The sequence below is a fragment of the Peromyscus leucopus genome, chromosome 10, assembly GCF_004664715.2.
Source record: "Peromyscus leucopus breed LL Stock chromosome 10, UCI_PerLeu_2.1, whole genome shotgun sequence".
NCBI lineage: Eukaryota > Metazoa > Chordata > Mammalia > Rodentia > Cricetidae > Peromyscus > Peromyscus leucopus.
The window spans coordinates 60,535,548-60,549,726 of NC_051071.1; the positions used below are offsets into that span (position 1 = coordinate 60,535,548).

The following is a 14,179-nucleotide window of genomic DNA, read 5'->3' on the forward strand; positions in this document are numbered from 1 at the left end:
CTTTCTCAAATACATAGAAATAGAAATGTAAAGGTGGAAGTCATGTTGGCTCCCAATGTCAACATTTTGACATACTTTTCTCCAGACACACTGAGTGTGTGCTTGTACCTCTACATACACCTATGCAGCAGTTACAGAGCAGCAGTAGCCAAATGTACACACACAAACACCGAGTTCCTCTAAAAGACTCTAATGTGTTTCAGCCCATGCTAGCTAATCTTTCTGTTCACCACTTCTTGGTGAGCGTACCTCGTTTTTCATAGACTTCTTTGTGTAAAGTGTCTACTAAATTCCAAGAGCCATTTCCCTTTCCAGTTGATTTGCTTCTCGTGGGGTTCTTTCCTGGCTCTATTCTTAGGCATCCCAAAGGGGAGTCACTTGAAGCCTTGCACTGCCATGTGGTCTCTGCTGGCCTTGGTTCCCTTTGAGCACTAGTGTCTTAGGCTGGTGGGCTCTGAGTCAGGGTTTATCTGGTTCAGTTTCCTGGAACATTAGCTTTCAAGGGAGGAGGTAAGGACTCTCTGGTTTCTCTAGTTATAAGGAAAGCTTTGAGAATTTGTTGGATTTTGATGTCTGCCAGCACAGATGGGGCCAGAATTTCCTGTTACATGGGTCTTGAGGGATGATAAGGACCAGGAATCTTGGTTGTCTTAGCCAGTGTTCTCTTGCTGTGACGAGACCACGACCATTGCAACACTTATCAATGAAAGCATTTAATTGGGGTTTGCTTACAGTTTCAGAGGTTTAGTCCATTATCATCTGTTGTTCAGCTTTCTTAGCTCTAGATGGATATTCGAGCCCCATGTTGGGTGCCATTAGTTGTTTTTTTTTTTTTTTACTCCTTTTTTTTTTTTTTTGGAGGGCCCGCCACCCAGTTCCCAAATAAATCACACACAGAGGCTTATTATTACTTATGAATGCCCAACCTTAGCTTGGCTTAGTTTCTTGACAGCTTTCCTTAACTTATTCCATCTACCTTTTGTCTCTGGGCTTTTCCCATTCTCTAACTTCTTTTTATTTTATTTTATTTTTTAAAGTGTTTCTTTTTTTTCATTAAGAATTTTTTCATTCATTTTACACACCAATCAAAGATCCCCCTCTTCCTTCCTCCTGCCCCCCCCCACCCCCAGCCTCTTCCTCCCAACCTACCCACAAGAAGGCAAGGCCTCCCATGGGGAGGCACATTCAATAGAGGCAAGTCCAAGCCCTTCTGCCTGCCTCAAGGCTGCAGGAGGTGTCCCATCATAGGTAGTGGGCTCCACAAAGGCTGCTCATGCACCAGATGAATTCTGATCCTATTGCCAGGCCTCCCCACAAGCAGATCAAGCTTCACAATTGTCTCGGTATGCAGAGGGCCTAGTGCAGTCCTATGCAGGCTCCACAGCCATTGAACCGATTTTCACTGAGTTTCCTCTAGTTTGGTTTGGTCATCCCTGCATTTCTCTCCATCATGATCCTTATGCACTTGCTCATAGAATCCCTCTTCTCTCTCTTTGATTGGACTTCTGGAGCTCTGTCTAGTGATTGATTGTGGATCTCTGCATCTGCTTCCATCAGTCTTTGGAGAAAAGTTCTGTGATGACAGTTAGGGTATTCACTGGTCTGATCTTTGGGGCAAGCCAGTTCAGTTCAGGCATCCTCTCCACTATCGCTAGTAGCCCAGGCTGGGGTCATCCTTAGGGATTCCTGGCAACTTCTCTAGCACCAGGTTTCTCTCTATCCCCATGATGTCTCTCTCTATCATCTATAAATCTTACTTTTATTCTGTGGCTCACTGTGTAGCTGGGTGACTGGTTCCTTCTAGATCTCTTCTCTCCTTTTTCTCTCCCTTCTCCCAGATTTCTCCCTCTCTTTACACTCTCTGCCTGGCAGCCCTACCTATCCCTTCTCCTGCCTTGCTATTGACTGTTCAGTTATTAGATCATCAGGTGTTTTAGACAGGCACATTGATACAGCTTCATAGAGTTAAACATATGCAACATAAACGAAAGTAACACACCTTAAAATATTCTACTACAGTCATCATGGTGGGAAGCATGGCAGTTTGCAGGCAGACATGTTGCTGGAGAAGTAGCTGAGAGTTCTATATCCAGATTTGCAGGCAGCAGGAAGAGAGAGACATTGGGTCTGGCTTGGGCTTTTAAAACCTCAAAGCCCAACCCCAGTGACACACTTTCTCCATGAAGGTCACACCTACTCCAAACTGCCACACTTCCTAATCCTTCTAAGTAGTGCCACTCCCTCATGACTAAGCATTCAAATATATGAGCCTATGGGGGCCTCTCTTATTCATACCAGCACATTGGTGAATGCGTATTTTTTATAAAAAGGTTTTTCTTTGGAAAATGCTTCAAGGATAGAAATTTGTAAGACTAGTGTCCACAACACCTACCTACCCTTTCATGTCATGTGTCCCATTTACTTTATTACTTAGTGACTTGTTTTCCTTCCAGAGGCCTTCATGCTCACATGGAGACACTTGCTGCCATGTCCTTATTTTGGTTAGTTTTGTTTAACACCTGTTTGGCTCTTATTGTGCTTTTATTTAAGATCTCCCAAATGATGGAGTCTGTGTGTCCTGTATCAGAAATTTGCTCAGAGTCAAATCAACCCATCACAAAACATTTAAATAAAGTATATTTTAACCTGACTAAAACAGTTTCCAGTTTAGAACTGTATCTCTAGCTCTTACCTATTCTTCATGTGTGAAATTAGTCCTGTGTTGGCACGTGTGTACTCGTGCATATACATGCTCATGCTGTGTGCAAGGAGGGGAAGTCCTTCCTTATCTCTGTCTGTACCTTTCCTCTTGTCTTGTTCTTTTCCATTTTTTTTGCTACTGTTGATTTTCTTCAGTTGTCTCTTGATTTAAAAAACCCTCACTTTCCCACATTTACCTTTAAAAATCTGTAATAGATTCAAATTTCATTAGAACAAACTAATTTTCTTTCAACTTGCAACAACCATATTAAGTCATGTCTACTCCAACACTCTTTTAGACTGTAGATTTATTCATTCATATCATGTTTCATCTTTCACAAAGATCCGTGTGTCAAGCACTGCTTTAAGGGCTGAGGGTAAAGAGGAATGATATAGTTTGTAGCTTGTGGTATGAAGAGGAGATAAATGTGGATGGCACTCAGTGGAAGAGGGAGCGCTGAGCATGAAGGTGTGTCCGGCGGCATGTAGCATGGCGCGGTGGGAGGTGGACATGGGGTCACGGTGTAGGTAGTGACTGACTGCCTAGTTATGTGAGGTTGGTAGGGATTCTTCATCCCCTTATTTCCCAGTCTGCTTCATCCTCTAGGTGAAGATCTGCATTTGTCAGATTTCCAGTGCTGTGACAAAATACCTGAGATCTAGAACTTAAAAGGAGAAATGCCTGTTTTGGCTCAAGGTTTCAGAGATCATGGTCTCTGGGTCTCTTCACTTTGGGACAGTTGAGGCAGAATATCATGTCAGGGAGTGCACCGTGAGGTAAAACGCCTAGCTTCATACTGGCTGGGCAGTGAAGAGAGAAGGGACAGTCTCTGGGTCCCCTTGAAGGCCCTGTTCCAGTGTCTTGTATCTTCCAAGCAGGTCTCACGTGCTCCCATTAGCATTTACAACCAGGCACCAAGCCTACCACACTTGAGTTCTGGGCACACATTGAAGATTCAAACCACAACAGGATCTCAATGTTTTACCCTCTATTATTTTTTTCACTAAAAGGCTCATACTCTATAGACTCAGGACTACTGTGATGGGACAGCCTAGATATATCATGAAAGGCAAGTCACAGATGTCATGGACCCTTTGGGAACCTGCGATGTTCCCCCGTACCAGGGCAGCTCCGTTGGGGCCTTCATCCAGTGTTGTCCATCTCACCTCCACTCACTAAACTTAAATTCTCTAGTCAGAGAAAGATGACGATGACGTGTCTTGATCCAAGTTAAGAGGGTCCTGGGTACTAATTCTGATGAAGGTATTTGGAAAATTGTGCTTAGCAGGTAGTGAAAATCAGGTACACAAAGTCATGAGATAGGTGTATGAACTACTTTTCTCAATGCTGTGACCAAATATCTAAAAGCAATATAAAGGAGGCAAGGCGGTTCAGGCCATGTAGTCCACTGTGGCAGGAAACCCATGGTAGCAGGACCAGCTCCTGCCTGTGGCATCAGGAGGCCACTTGCTCACATCTTGGGAGATTGAAGAGAAAGGGGAATGTTGGTACTGTGCTGACTTTCTTCCTTTTCCTAGTTCCCTCAGAAGCATCTGATGTCGCTGCCCACATTAGAGAATGTCTTTCTCTCTCAGCTAATCCTCCATGAAAGCACCTTTTCAGACAAGATCCTAAAGGAGTGCCTCACGGATACCTTAGATGCTTCTTGGTCTATTAAGTTGACATCAGGGTCAACTGTCATGAGGCTGTCAAGATAGTTCAGTGGTTAAAGGATGCTTTCTGTCAAGCCTGATGACCTAAGTTCCATGCCTGGAAGGACAGAAATGACTCTCACAAGCTGTCTTTTGACTTCCACATGTGCACTGTGGCATGCATGAGTACACATGCTATAAAAAGAGAATTTTAAAAAGCAGTTGTAGTCAGCCTGACACCCAAGCACACTGCTTTAAACCATTATAGTATATCCTGGCTCCTACAGCCTCAGGCAGATCTCAAAGTGCAGAATACATTTAGTTCATCTCTAGGAGTTCCCGAAGTCTTAAGAGTTCTAGAACTGTTCAGGAGCCCAAGTTCAAAGTCTTCTCTGAGATTCAAGGAACCCCATTAGCCCATATAAAACAAAAAAGTAAGTTCTGCACTTTTAATATACAGTGACACAGTAAACATATTAATTCCTTAAAGGTATGAAATGAAGCATAGAAAAGAGAGAGCAGAGCACAGCAAGACCGACCTAGCAATTCAAAACCACATCCCGAGGCTCCACGTGTGGCATTGGGGGGGGGTCTTTGTGGAATTATCTAGGCTCCAGTGGCTTTAGGGGTAATGTTCTGGGGTCTTCACTGAAACATAAGGAGCAGTCTCACAGTTTTGTGCACAGTGCACTAGGTGACTTCACACAGGCTAACCAACCTTGCTTGATACACACCACCTGCTCTCATTAGTTTTCTGGATCCTTTGTATCTTATCTCCATGCCTCCTTCATCCTTGCATCTTGCATGCCTGTAAAGCCAGTACCTTATGGCTAATGCAAAGTTCTCCCACCACCTTGAGATGCCGCCCAGCACCCTTGGACCACAGTGCAGCAACCTGTGTGATTTCTCAGCTGAAGCCAGGAAAATACTTTCTTATCCAGCTGTTTCTCCGTGGGGTACCTTGAAGGCCCTATCTTGTCAGACATTCTCCTTTCAAATGAATTAGCGTTAACATACCCAGGAACCATTGTTGGTTGGGATCTTGTCCTCTATGCAACTTTTGTATCATTCCCGTGCAACATTCCAAGTTTCCCTTTAATGGTGCTCATGTGTTTAATCTTTACCTGCCTGGTCTTCAACTTGAACTGGGTTCAAGTCCACCCCCCCACTAAACCGCACACTTCTGTCTGCAGCCTTGTCCAGGTTCACATGGTTCTTCAGCAAACTGCACATTTTTCCGTCTTTATGATCTACCGCTCACTCTCACTGTATATCTGGGAAATGCGGTGTGTAATAGCCACACCACAATCTGGACATTATGTTGTCCTGGCATTTCCTCTGCCAAACAAAGGATGCACTGTTTTTAAATTCAACCTCAGGGCGTGGGCAGAATGCAGCCAGACTCTTGGCTAGAATGACGTGAATGGTTTCTAGTCCAAATCCCCAATGAAGTTCTGTTAGTCTGAGACCTTGTGAGCTGGTACTGTCCATGCTTCTCCAGTTCACATTGTTCATATCTCCATTCTGTTCTCAGAGATCCTCCCAGAGATCCATTGAGCTCTGATCACAGCATTCTAGAGCTTTCTCCAGCCTGCGGTTGCAACCTCCTATTATTTCCAAAATCAGTTGCACCAGCCTCATGGTCAGGGAGTCACAGCATTGATTCCACTTTTTAGGACCAGTTTTTGGTTTAGTTACGTTCCTCAATGCTGTGACTAAAAATCTGATGTCTTAGGTAGGGTTTCTATTGCTGTGATAAAACATCATGACCAAAATCAGCGTGGGGAGGAAAGGGTTTATTTAACGCTACAGCTTGTAGTACATCATCCAATTAAGCTAGGGCAGGAACTCATAGCAGGTTACTTGATGACAAGAACTGATGCAGAGGCCATGGAGGAGTGCTGCTTACTGGCTTGCTCCCTATGGCTTGCTTAGCCTGCTTTCTATAGCACCTAGGGCTTCCTAACTAAGGTGGCACTGCCCACAGTGAGCTGGGCCCTCAGAGAGCAATCAATGATCTAAAGGCATCACAGGCTTGCCCATAGGCCAGTCTGATGGAGGTATTTTCTCAATTGAAGTTCTGTCTTCCTAAATGACTCTGGCTTGTGTTAAGCTGACATAAAACTAACCAGCATACCTGAAAAGATGAAACTTAGGAGAAAAAAGCTTTTGTATTGGCTCATGGTTTAGGGGGTATAATCCATTACAGAGAGGAAGGCATGGTGGAGGGACAAGGCATTGGAGGCATTTGGAGGTTGCTTGCTCATATCTTCATGGATCAGGAAGTAGAGACAGGGCAATGCTGGCCTTCAGTGGCTATCCCCCCCCCCATTAGTCAGCCCATGGGACTCTTCTGACTCCATTAGAGGTGGTCATCCTTCCTACCTCCAGCCAATCTTCTCTGAAAACATCCCCATAGACATACCTCCAAATATGTACTTTGCCACAGTGTTTCTTAATAGAATCAAGTTGGTAACCATAATTAATCACCACCATGGATGAATAACTATTTTTTATTTTGACAAAGTACTAGAAAAAGACATGAAGGCCCATAGTGAAAAGCATCGAGAATAGGAATTGGTACCCAGTGGAAATGGAGAGCTTACATAGAGAGGCCACCTGGGGACTGGATAGAAAAGGTCGATGATGTAAGAGGACTGAGCAGGAGGAATTGAGTTTCTTTATCATTTACCATCTGATGTTGATAGCTATCACAGTCTCTTAGGGACTAGCTCTGTAATCTCTCTGCGTTTGACTAAGCAAGCAAGGGACACTGGCATGTTTCTGTTGGAGTCCATCATAATGTCTACAATATGATATGCCTGAGGGCTGAGAATCTGATGTTGTTTAGGGTGAATGTGTAACTCAGGTCAGGAGTTCCCTAGAAAATTGATGCCTTGAGTTGGAAAGTCTGGCAATTTGGGAAAATCTGGTTTTAGTTACTGATTTCTCTTACAGTCTGGCTGACACTGGAAAGAGTCTTGATGGAACCAAGAGCAGATCAACCATATCCCTCAAGGCTGCAGAGGAGGAGATAAATCAGCTAAAAAAGCAGTAAGAAAATAAAACAACCCGTAGAATTCCTGCAGCTGCTGCTGAGTCTAGCTTTTCAGTCATTGATGACAATGTGAGAATTCACCATGAAGGAGGAAGGGCAGCTGCATTTTATGAATGTTTCGTTTCTTTTTTTTTTTTTTTTCCACTATAGGAGTTTCTTTACTGACTACAGGCAATTTCTAAAATGTAGCATAGTGTCCAGGAACCTAAAAATCTCTCCTCATTCTAGCGGTACTTACTGTTACCACCTGCTCTTTCTTCCAGTTAATATATTGAAACCACAAAGAGCACATTGAAGTCTATATGGTTTGGAAGTCCAACTTTTCATTTTATATTCTTTTTTTTTTAATCACCGAGAAAAAAGTAATGCAGAAGTTAGTTTCAAATAGGTCCATCATCTTAAATTGTTTTAGAATTTCCTTCATGTTGAGCACTTACTTGGATATTAACATTTAATTCTGGATGCAACATAGAGGGAAACTTTTGTTAAAACTTAATTTAGACTTCAGACTAGTTCCTAATGATTGTTTCTGAAGGGAAACAGTGAACACAGGTCCTTTATCTTAAGTTTGAAGCCCCACCCTTCCCCCAAGTATATTTTGCATGCACACAAATGCACACCGCAAGACACACATACTTTTCACATACACTTTAGCTTGATTTAGTTTCCGTGTATGTTCTAGTGTTAGTTTCTTCTAGAACATTCCTGAGGCTTCCCAGGATGCTGTTACATTTTCTACTTCTTTCTTCTCCTGCCTCATTTGCATCTCTTACGTCCTGGTTGGTACACCACCTTGAATTCACGGGTGAGATTACCCAGTTGTCTTCTGCCGTTTCTAGTGCGCCTTTACGTCCTTGGGTGCTCCTGGCTTCATGGCATCCTAACCAGCCCTTCTTCCTTTCTTCCTCTTCAACTGGTCTCGTTTTCATCACCACAGGTTCTCGGGGCTTTTGCTTCTGTTTTACTGTGGTCACAGCTCTTTGGATCTTAATGAGGGTGTCGATTTTATGTCTAACGTCTTTTATTTTACTTTATTTTGGTGCTGCATTGTTTTTAGAAGCCCCTACCTCCTGCTAGCCTTCTACTGTCTTTCTTCATACTGTCTCTCCAAGAAATGAGCTGGTGAGGGTAGGGGGTCATACCAGTGCTGGACTAAGTTGTGAAGGTTTGATGTTTTTGGAGTTTTGTACAATGAAGATGAGCCTAGTTGTAAAGCACTCTACTCCCCCCCACCCCCCGGGACCCACATACATTAATAGCCTTTCTTCAGGAAGCTTCCCATTTTGTGACCTGTAGAAGTGGACTGAATCCTTATCTCTGTGGTTTTGTTCTTTACTTATTGTATGTCTTCACATCTATTTCCTTGGGAGTTTCCCTGCATAATAATGGCATGTGAATGGTACCAGTTATTTTCTTCCTCCTTTTTTCCTTCCTTCCTTCCTTCCTTCCTTCCTTCCTTCCTTCCTTCCTTCCTTCCTTCCTTCCTTCCTTCCTCCTTCCCTCCTTTCCTCCTTTCCTCCCTTCTTCTCTCCTCCCTCCCTCCCTTCTTCCTCCCTCCCTCCCTTCCTTCTTTTCCACTCTCTTTTCTTCCTCCTCCTCTATGCCCTTTTCTACCTCTTAAAAAAGTGTTTCCTTTTTTTTTTCTGTCCTGTTTCCTTTCTTTCTCACCCCCATTTCTTTTCCTTTGTTGTTAGACTTAAATCTCTTCAAGCCCAGGAAGAAACCCGCCACAGAAACTCAGACAGCCGGCGCTCTGAGGCTTCCAAATCTGAGCGCCGAGTTTCAAGCAAACGGACCTCAGATGCGCGGACCTCAGAGCCACGGAGCCAAGAGGTGATGTCAGACTATGGGAAACAACTCCAAAATCTGAAGGATGAGATAGCTGTCTTGTCTGCTGAAAAAGCCGGTCTCCAGGGAAGGTCTGAAAAACTCTCCCGGATCCCTTCATTTGCCTTTCATTTCTTTTCCCCCCCGAGTTAGTAGCAACAGTCTGGATAGTAGAGAGAGGACAACAGAGTGAAATCCAAGCCCCAATGGCCTGGGAAGCTTCGGTTCGTAAAGGGGTTATTTTCTAGAACTGCACCCTTCTACCCAGGAAAAATGGCTGAGAGGATGAAAGTGGTGTCTTGGCCTTGAAACCAGGCTCATGCGAGCTGGCTCTTCAGTGGTTAATACAAGTTGAAAGAATGTTCCATAAGCTGATGATCTTTCTCTAAGAGTCCTGTGTCCAGGGACTGGAGATGATGGTTCATTCCACCGCATTACATTTCCCCCAACCCCCTCGAGACACACTCGCATTTTGTAGCCAAGATTGGCCTGCGGTTCACTGTATAGTCCGGGGTGTGGCTTTAGATTTGCAACCCTCCTGCCTGTTGATCTTGAGTGATGGGACGCCGGGTGTGAGCCACCACACCTGACTGGAGTTTCCTCTAGTCTCTCTCACTCTGTTGATGGCTGTCGTGTGTAGGTGGTTTTCGGGAAGCCCCTCCCCACTCCACAGGATGGGGCAGATGAGGAGGACAAAGCAGCTGTGTCTCCAACGCTGCACACGTTTCCTTGCTTACGCTAGTCCCCTCCCCTCTGGCGTCTCCCGATTGAGGTTACTGAAGCCCTGGCTCCTGACCCTCAGTTTGCCTCGATGTTTCCTCCTGAGTCCTCCGTTTTGTGGAGGCTCTCCTCTGCTGTACTGATACTGGCTGGTACTGAACAGTCAGTGAGGATGGAGGAAGTATTATGCACCATGGGAACCGGCAACACCAGCAAGGAAGGAGGCCGTCTCCACTCAGTCTGCTGACTGGATTTGTCCTGTTCCTTGTACAGTGCCTTCTGTAAGACTTCTCTTTGGAGCCTCATTGCCTTGGGCCCGACTGGTCTGATATCTAATAGTTTACTTCGCGCTTGATAGCAGTCCGGGTTCAATTACAAGGTCCTGGGAAGCACTTGGATGCTGTGTTAGTACTCCAAGCTCAGTTTTAAGAAACTCCAGCATCTGACTTGTATGCTAACTCCCGCCCTCACCTTGAGGGCTTCCGGTTCCCGCTTGGTGAAATAGCCCCAGGAGTCAAAGCTGGAGACCCAGGGTGACTGAAAATATAAATTGAGGCACTCATGAATTGTGAATTCTAATTTACTAGGTAAATAGGGGGTATTCTTTCCCATTTCTGGGGACCTTGGGAGGCAAAAATGCCTCCCCCTAGTGGAGAGATCATTCCCACAGACCTCCCCCCTGCCTGCCCACATGTGAGAGGTTGTATGGTGCTGGTGTGTCATTCGATGTGTCCCCACACAGAAAAATAAGAGTTCAGGAACTCCAAGAACAAGGGAAGAGGGAATCACAGTTTTGCCCAGCGGATTCTTGTTCACTCGCAGGTCAAACAGGAGCCGGTCTCCTAGCCCTAGCCGCAGCCGGAGCCGCAGCCGCAGCCACAGCAGGTCCAACAGCCCCTGCACCACAGTGGCCAAGATCAGAAGCCCGTCCCCAAACCGGTCCAAAATATCCAGCATGGCTCGCAAAGCTGCTCTCCTGTCCCGCTTCAGCGACGCCTATTCCCAGGCCCGCCTGGACGCGCAGTGTTTGCTGCGGCGCTGCCTGGACAGAGCGGAGACGGTGCAGCGGATCATTTACATCGCCACAGTGGTAAATGCGACATCTCGGCAGCTGGACTTCGGGTCCTTGGGGGCAGTGGGAGATAGATCATAAAGTGAACGATGCAACCTTAAAAGGCTGGTGCATCCTGAAGTTACTCCCCATCTGTCCCCGGTCTCCCTTCCTTCCCGCCCATCCTTTCATTATAGATATTTGGGAGCTATTCATTTGTCACGACTGTGAACTGTCACACACATTCACATTTGTGTTGGCCAGACATTCATTGCAGTGTCCACCACTCAACCCAGGACCATCTCAAACGGCACCATGTTAAATTGATAGGGTGCCTTTTGTGGTATGTGACTACACGAGCACATAGTAGGGCTTTTGCTATAAATGATTATTAATTACTGGTCTTCTGCCAGCCTAAGCAAACTAGAGGATGAGATTGTGCACTCCTCTGCCTAAGTGATTTGTGAGTTTCTAAAGCTGCCAGTGCGTCAGCTATTTGAGTGCTGCAAATTAAAAAGATATGTAAATATAATCCTCGGTTTTCAAAGTGAATATACGTGTCCTTCTGGGTGGATGCCACCTCGAGACCCCATTATCAGAATAAACATGAAGAAACAAAAACACCGTGTTAAGGCGAGAGCAGACAGATTAGAAATTCTGGATCTATTCAGTTATGTCAAAGGTCAGCAAACTGTGTGTGTGGGCCACATCCGGCTTGTTCCCACAATACTGCGCAGGAGTCAAGAATGAAGAATGGTTTTATACTTTTAAAGGGGTATGATAAAAAAAAAAAAAAAAACCAACAGTCAGTGACAGAAATGGCAGCCAGTGAAGCCTAAAGCGTTTACCATTTGGTTCTTTATAAGGAAAGCTTCTCAGGCCCTGGCTTGTAACTAAGTGATTTGGTTAAAGGTGTTTCGTGATGTGGTTAAAGTGATTTGGGTAAAGCTTGAGAAACCAATACATACATACATAACAGGTATGGGATAAAGTTTTATTGAGTTTGTAATAGAAACATGGGACGGGTTGTTTTCTCTTAACATGTTGGCTGGTATCATGGCATTGCTGTGTGCCCACAGCACCGGAACTCCTGTCCCTGGGTGTGCATTGTCCTGCTTTTGGCACCCAGAGTTACCAACACAAGGCTTACTTGTCTTAAAATTAATGTGTTATCATGTACATTTCTACACATTTTAAAACTGAGAGTCGTACTATGTCCCAAGTCAAAACGGTGTTTGGCCAACTGTGTTTAGTAATCTGAACACTGGTTCGATGTTGCCTTCTGAATTCTTCCTGATTCCTCTCTTTGGACCTTCTCCTCTCCTCTCCTCATCAGATAAACTTGCTGTGTTTTCATGTGCAGGAGGCCTTTCACGTAGCTAAAATGGCGTTCAGGCACTTCAAGATCCGGGTGAGGAAGATGCTGACCCCGTCACACGTGGGCTCAAATGACTTTGAGAGCGCGGTTATGGACTACATCATCTGCCATCTTGATCTCTATGACTCGCAAAGCAGTGTGAATGTAAGTGTGGAGTCTCTTCGGAGGGCTAGCGCGTGGCTGGTGATGACGTACCGAAGACCGATAACTTAGGAATCCGTCTGTATTGTTTGGTGTTATGTCTATGTGGGGGAAGAGAAGAACAATATTCAGTTTGCCTTACAGAACCGGTCCTTACTGGCAGCTTTTCTTTTTTGCATGCAGGAGTGGTGTGTGTGTGTGTGTGTGTGTGTGTGCACATTTGTGGAGGCCAGAAACTGACACTGGATATGCCTCTCTAATTGATCACTCTCTAATTACTAAGTTTGCCAAGTTGGGTGATTTAGCCAGCCAGGTTGCCCAGGGAACCTCTGGTCTCTGCCTCTTTAGTGCTAAGACAGACCCTGAATTTATGTGGGTGCTGGGATTTGAAGGCAGGTTTTTATGCTTGTGGTGGATGCTTTATGTTCTAGCCATCTCCTTAGTTTCTTACTCAGACATGGGGAAAAGTTCTGAGCTTTATAATCACATCCTTTAGGGGTGATTTTAAAGGGGTCTTTGAGATTGGGAGTTGAAGTATTTTAGTTCTTTTTTTTTTTTTTTTTTAAGATTTATTTATTATGTATACAGCATGTATGCCTGCATGCCAGAAGAGGGCACTGGATCTCATTACAGATGGTTGTGAGCCACCATGTGGTTGCTGGGAATTGAACTCAGGACCTCTGGAAGAACAGTCAGTGCTCTTAACCTCTGAGTCGTCTCTCCAGCCCCAGTATTTTAGTTCTTAAGAGCAAGGACTCTGGAAAATGAGTGCGGGTTTGACCTTGACATTGCCACGTGACTACTGTGTTGCTTTCCACATTCATTTAAACTCCCAGGACTCTGTTTTTTTTCCAGTCTCTGAAAGGGAGCTTCGGAGATCATTATCCCACAGAGTTACTGGGAGGGGTCAATGAAAGGAGGTGGGCCATTTGTCTAGCACAAGACTTGGTGCATAGTAAACACTTAATAAAAGCAACCTACTTTGGCTGGCCTCTCCTACATTCACTCACAGAAAAAAAAAATCAGGAGGGAAGATGGCTCATTTGGTAAAATGCCTGCCGTGGAAGCATGAAGACCTGAGTTCAGATCCCAGGCACACATATACAATCTGGGTGAGGTGGCACACGTCTGTAACCCCAGCATGAGGGATCAGGGGCTGGCAGATCTCTGGGACTCATTGACTGGCCTGACAGCCCACCTAAATCAATGTGCTCCAAGTTTGAGAGAGACTCTGTCTCAAAAAATAAGATTGAGAGCAAGCAATAGAGGAAGACATCCATCATTGACCTGTGGACTCCACATGTACCTGCATTCATATGTGCACACACCCATATGAACATGTATTCCCCCACACCCATGAACTTATAAATACCATGAGCCTCTTCCTTTAGTGTTTTTTTTTAAAGATTTATTTTTTTTATTATGTAGACAGGAGAGTGTGCCAGATCTCATTACAGATGGTTGTGAGCCACCATGTGGGTGCTGGGAAATGAACTCAGGACCTCTGGAAGAACAGTCAGTGCTCTTAACCTCTCAGCCATCTCTCCAGCCCCTTCCTTTAGTTTTTAAGAGGGATTTTTCTTGCTTTCAGCTTCTTTCTGCTGTCTTCTCTCGTCTTTCCCTACCAGTAAGTGGCAGCATCCTTCTCCTC

The 14,179-nt window shown here is 44.9% G+C and overlaps 1 protein-coding gene across 3 annotated transcripts in view; it reads left to right on the forward strand.

Annotated features, from left to right (window-relative positions):
- The window catches only part of Spata18 (spermatogenesis associated 18), a 32,374-nt gene that overhangs the window by 11,309 nt on the left and 6,886 nt on the right, over positions 1-14,179 (forward strand). For 2 of the 3 annotated variants that reach the window (XR_005092341.1, XM_028864216.2), the window contains exons 5-8: positions 7,312-7,407; positions 9,106-9,330; positions 10,781-11,048; positions 12,373-12,531. Coding sequence is in view for 2 of the 3 variants with exons in the window: in XM_028864216.2 (XP_028720049.1) it covers positions 7,312-7,407; positions 9,106-9,330; positions 10,781-11,048; positions 12,373-12,531 (748 nt within the window). In the remaining variant the exon portion in view is untranslated. The remainder of the gene's footprint in view (positions 1-7,311; positions 7,408-9,105; positions 9,331-10,780; positions 11,049-12,372; positions 12,532-14,179) is intronic. The other variant, XM_037209100.1, reaches the window with a different exon arrangement.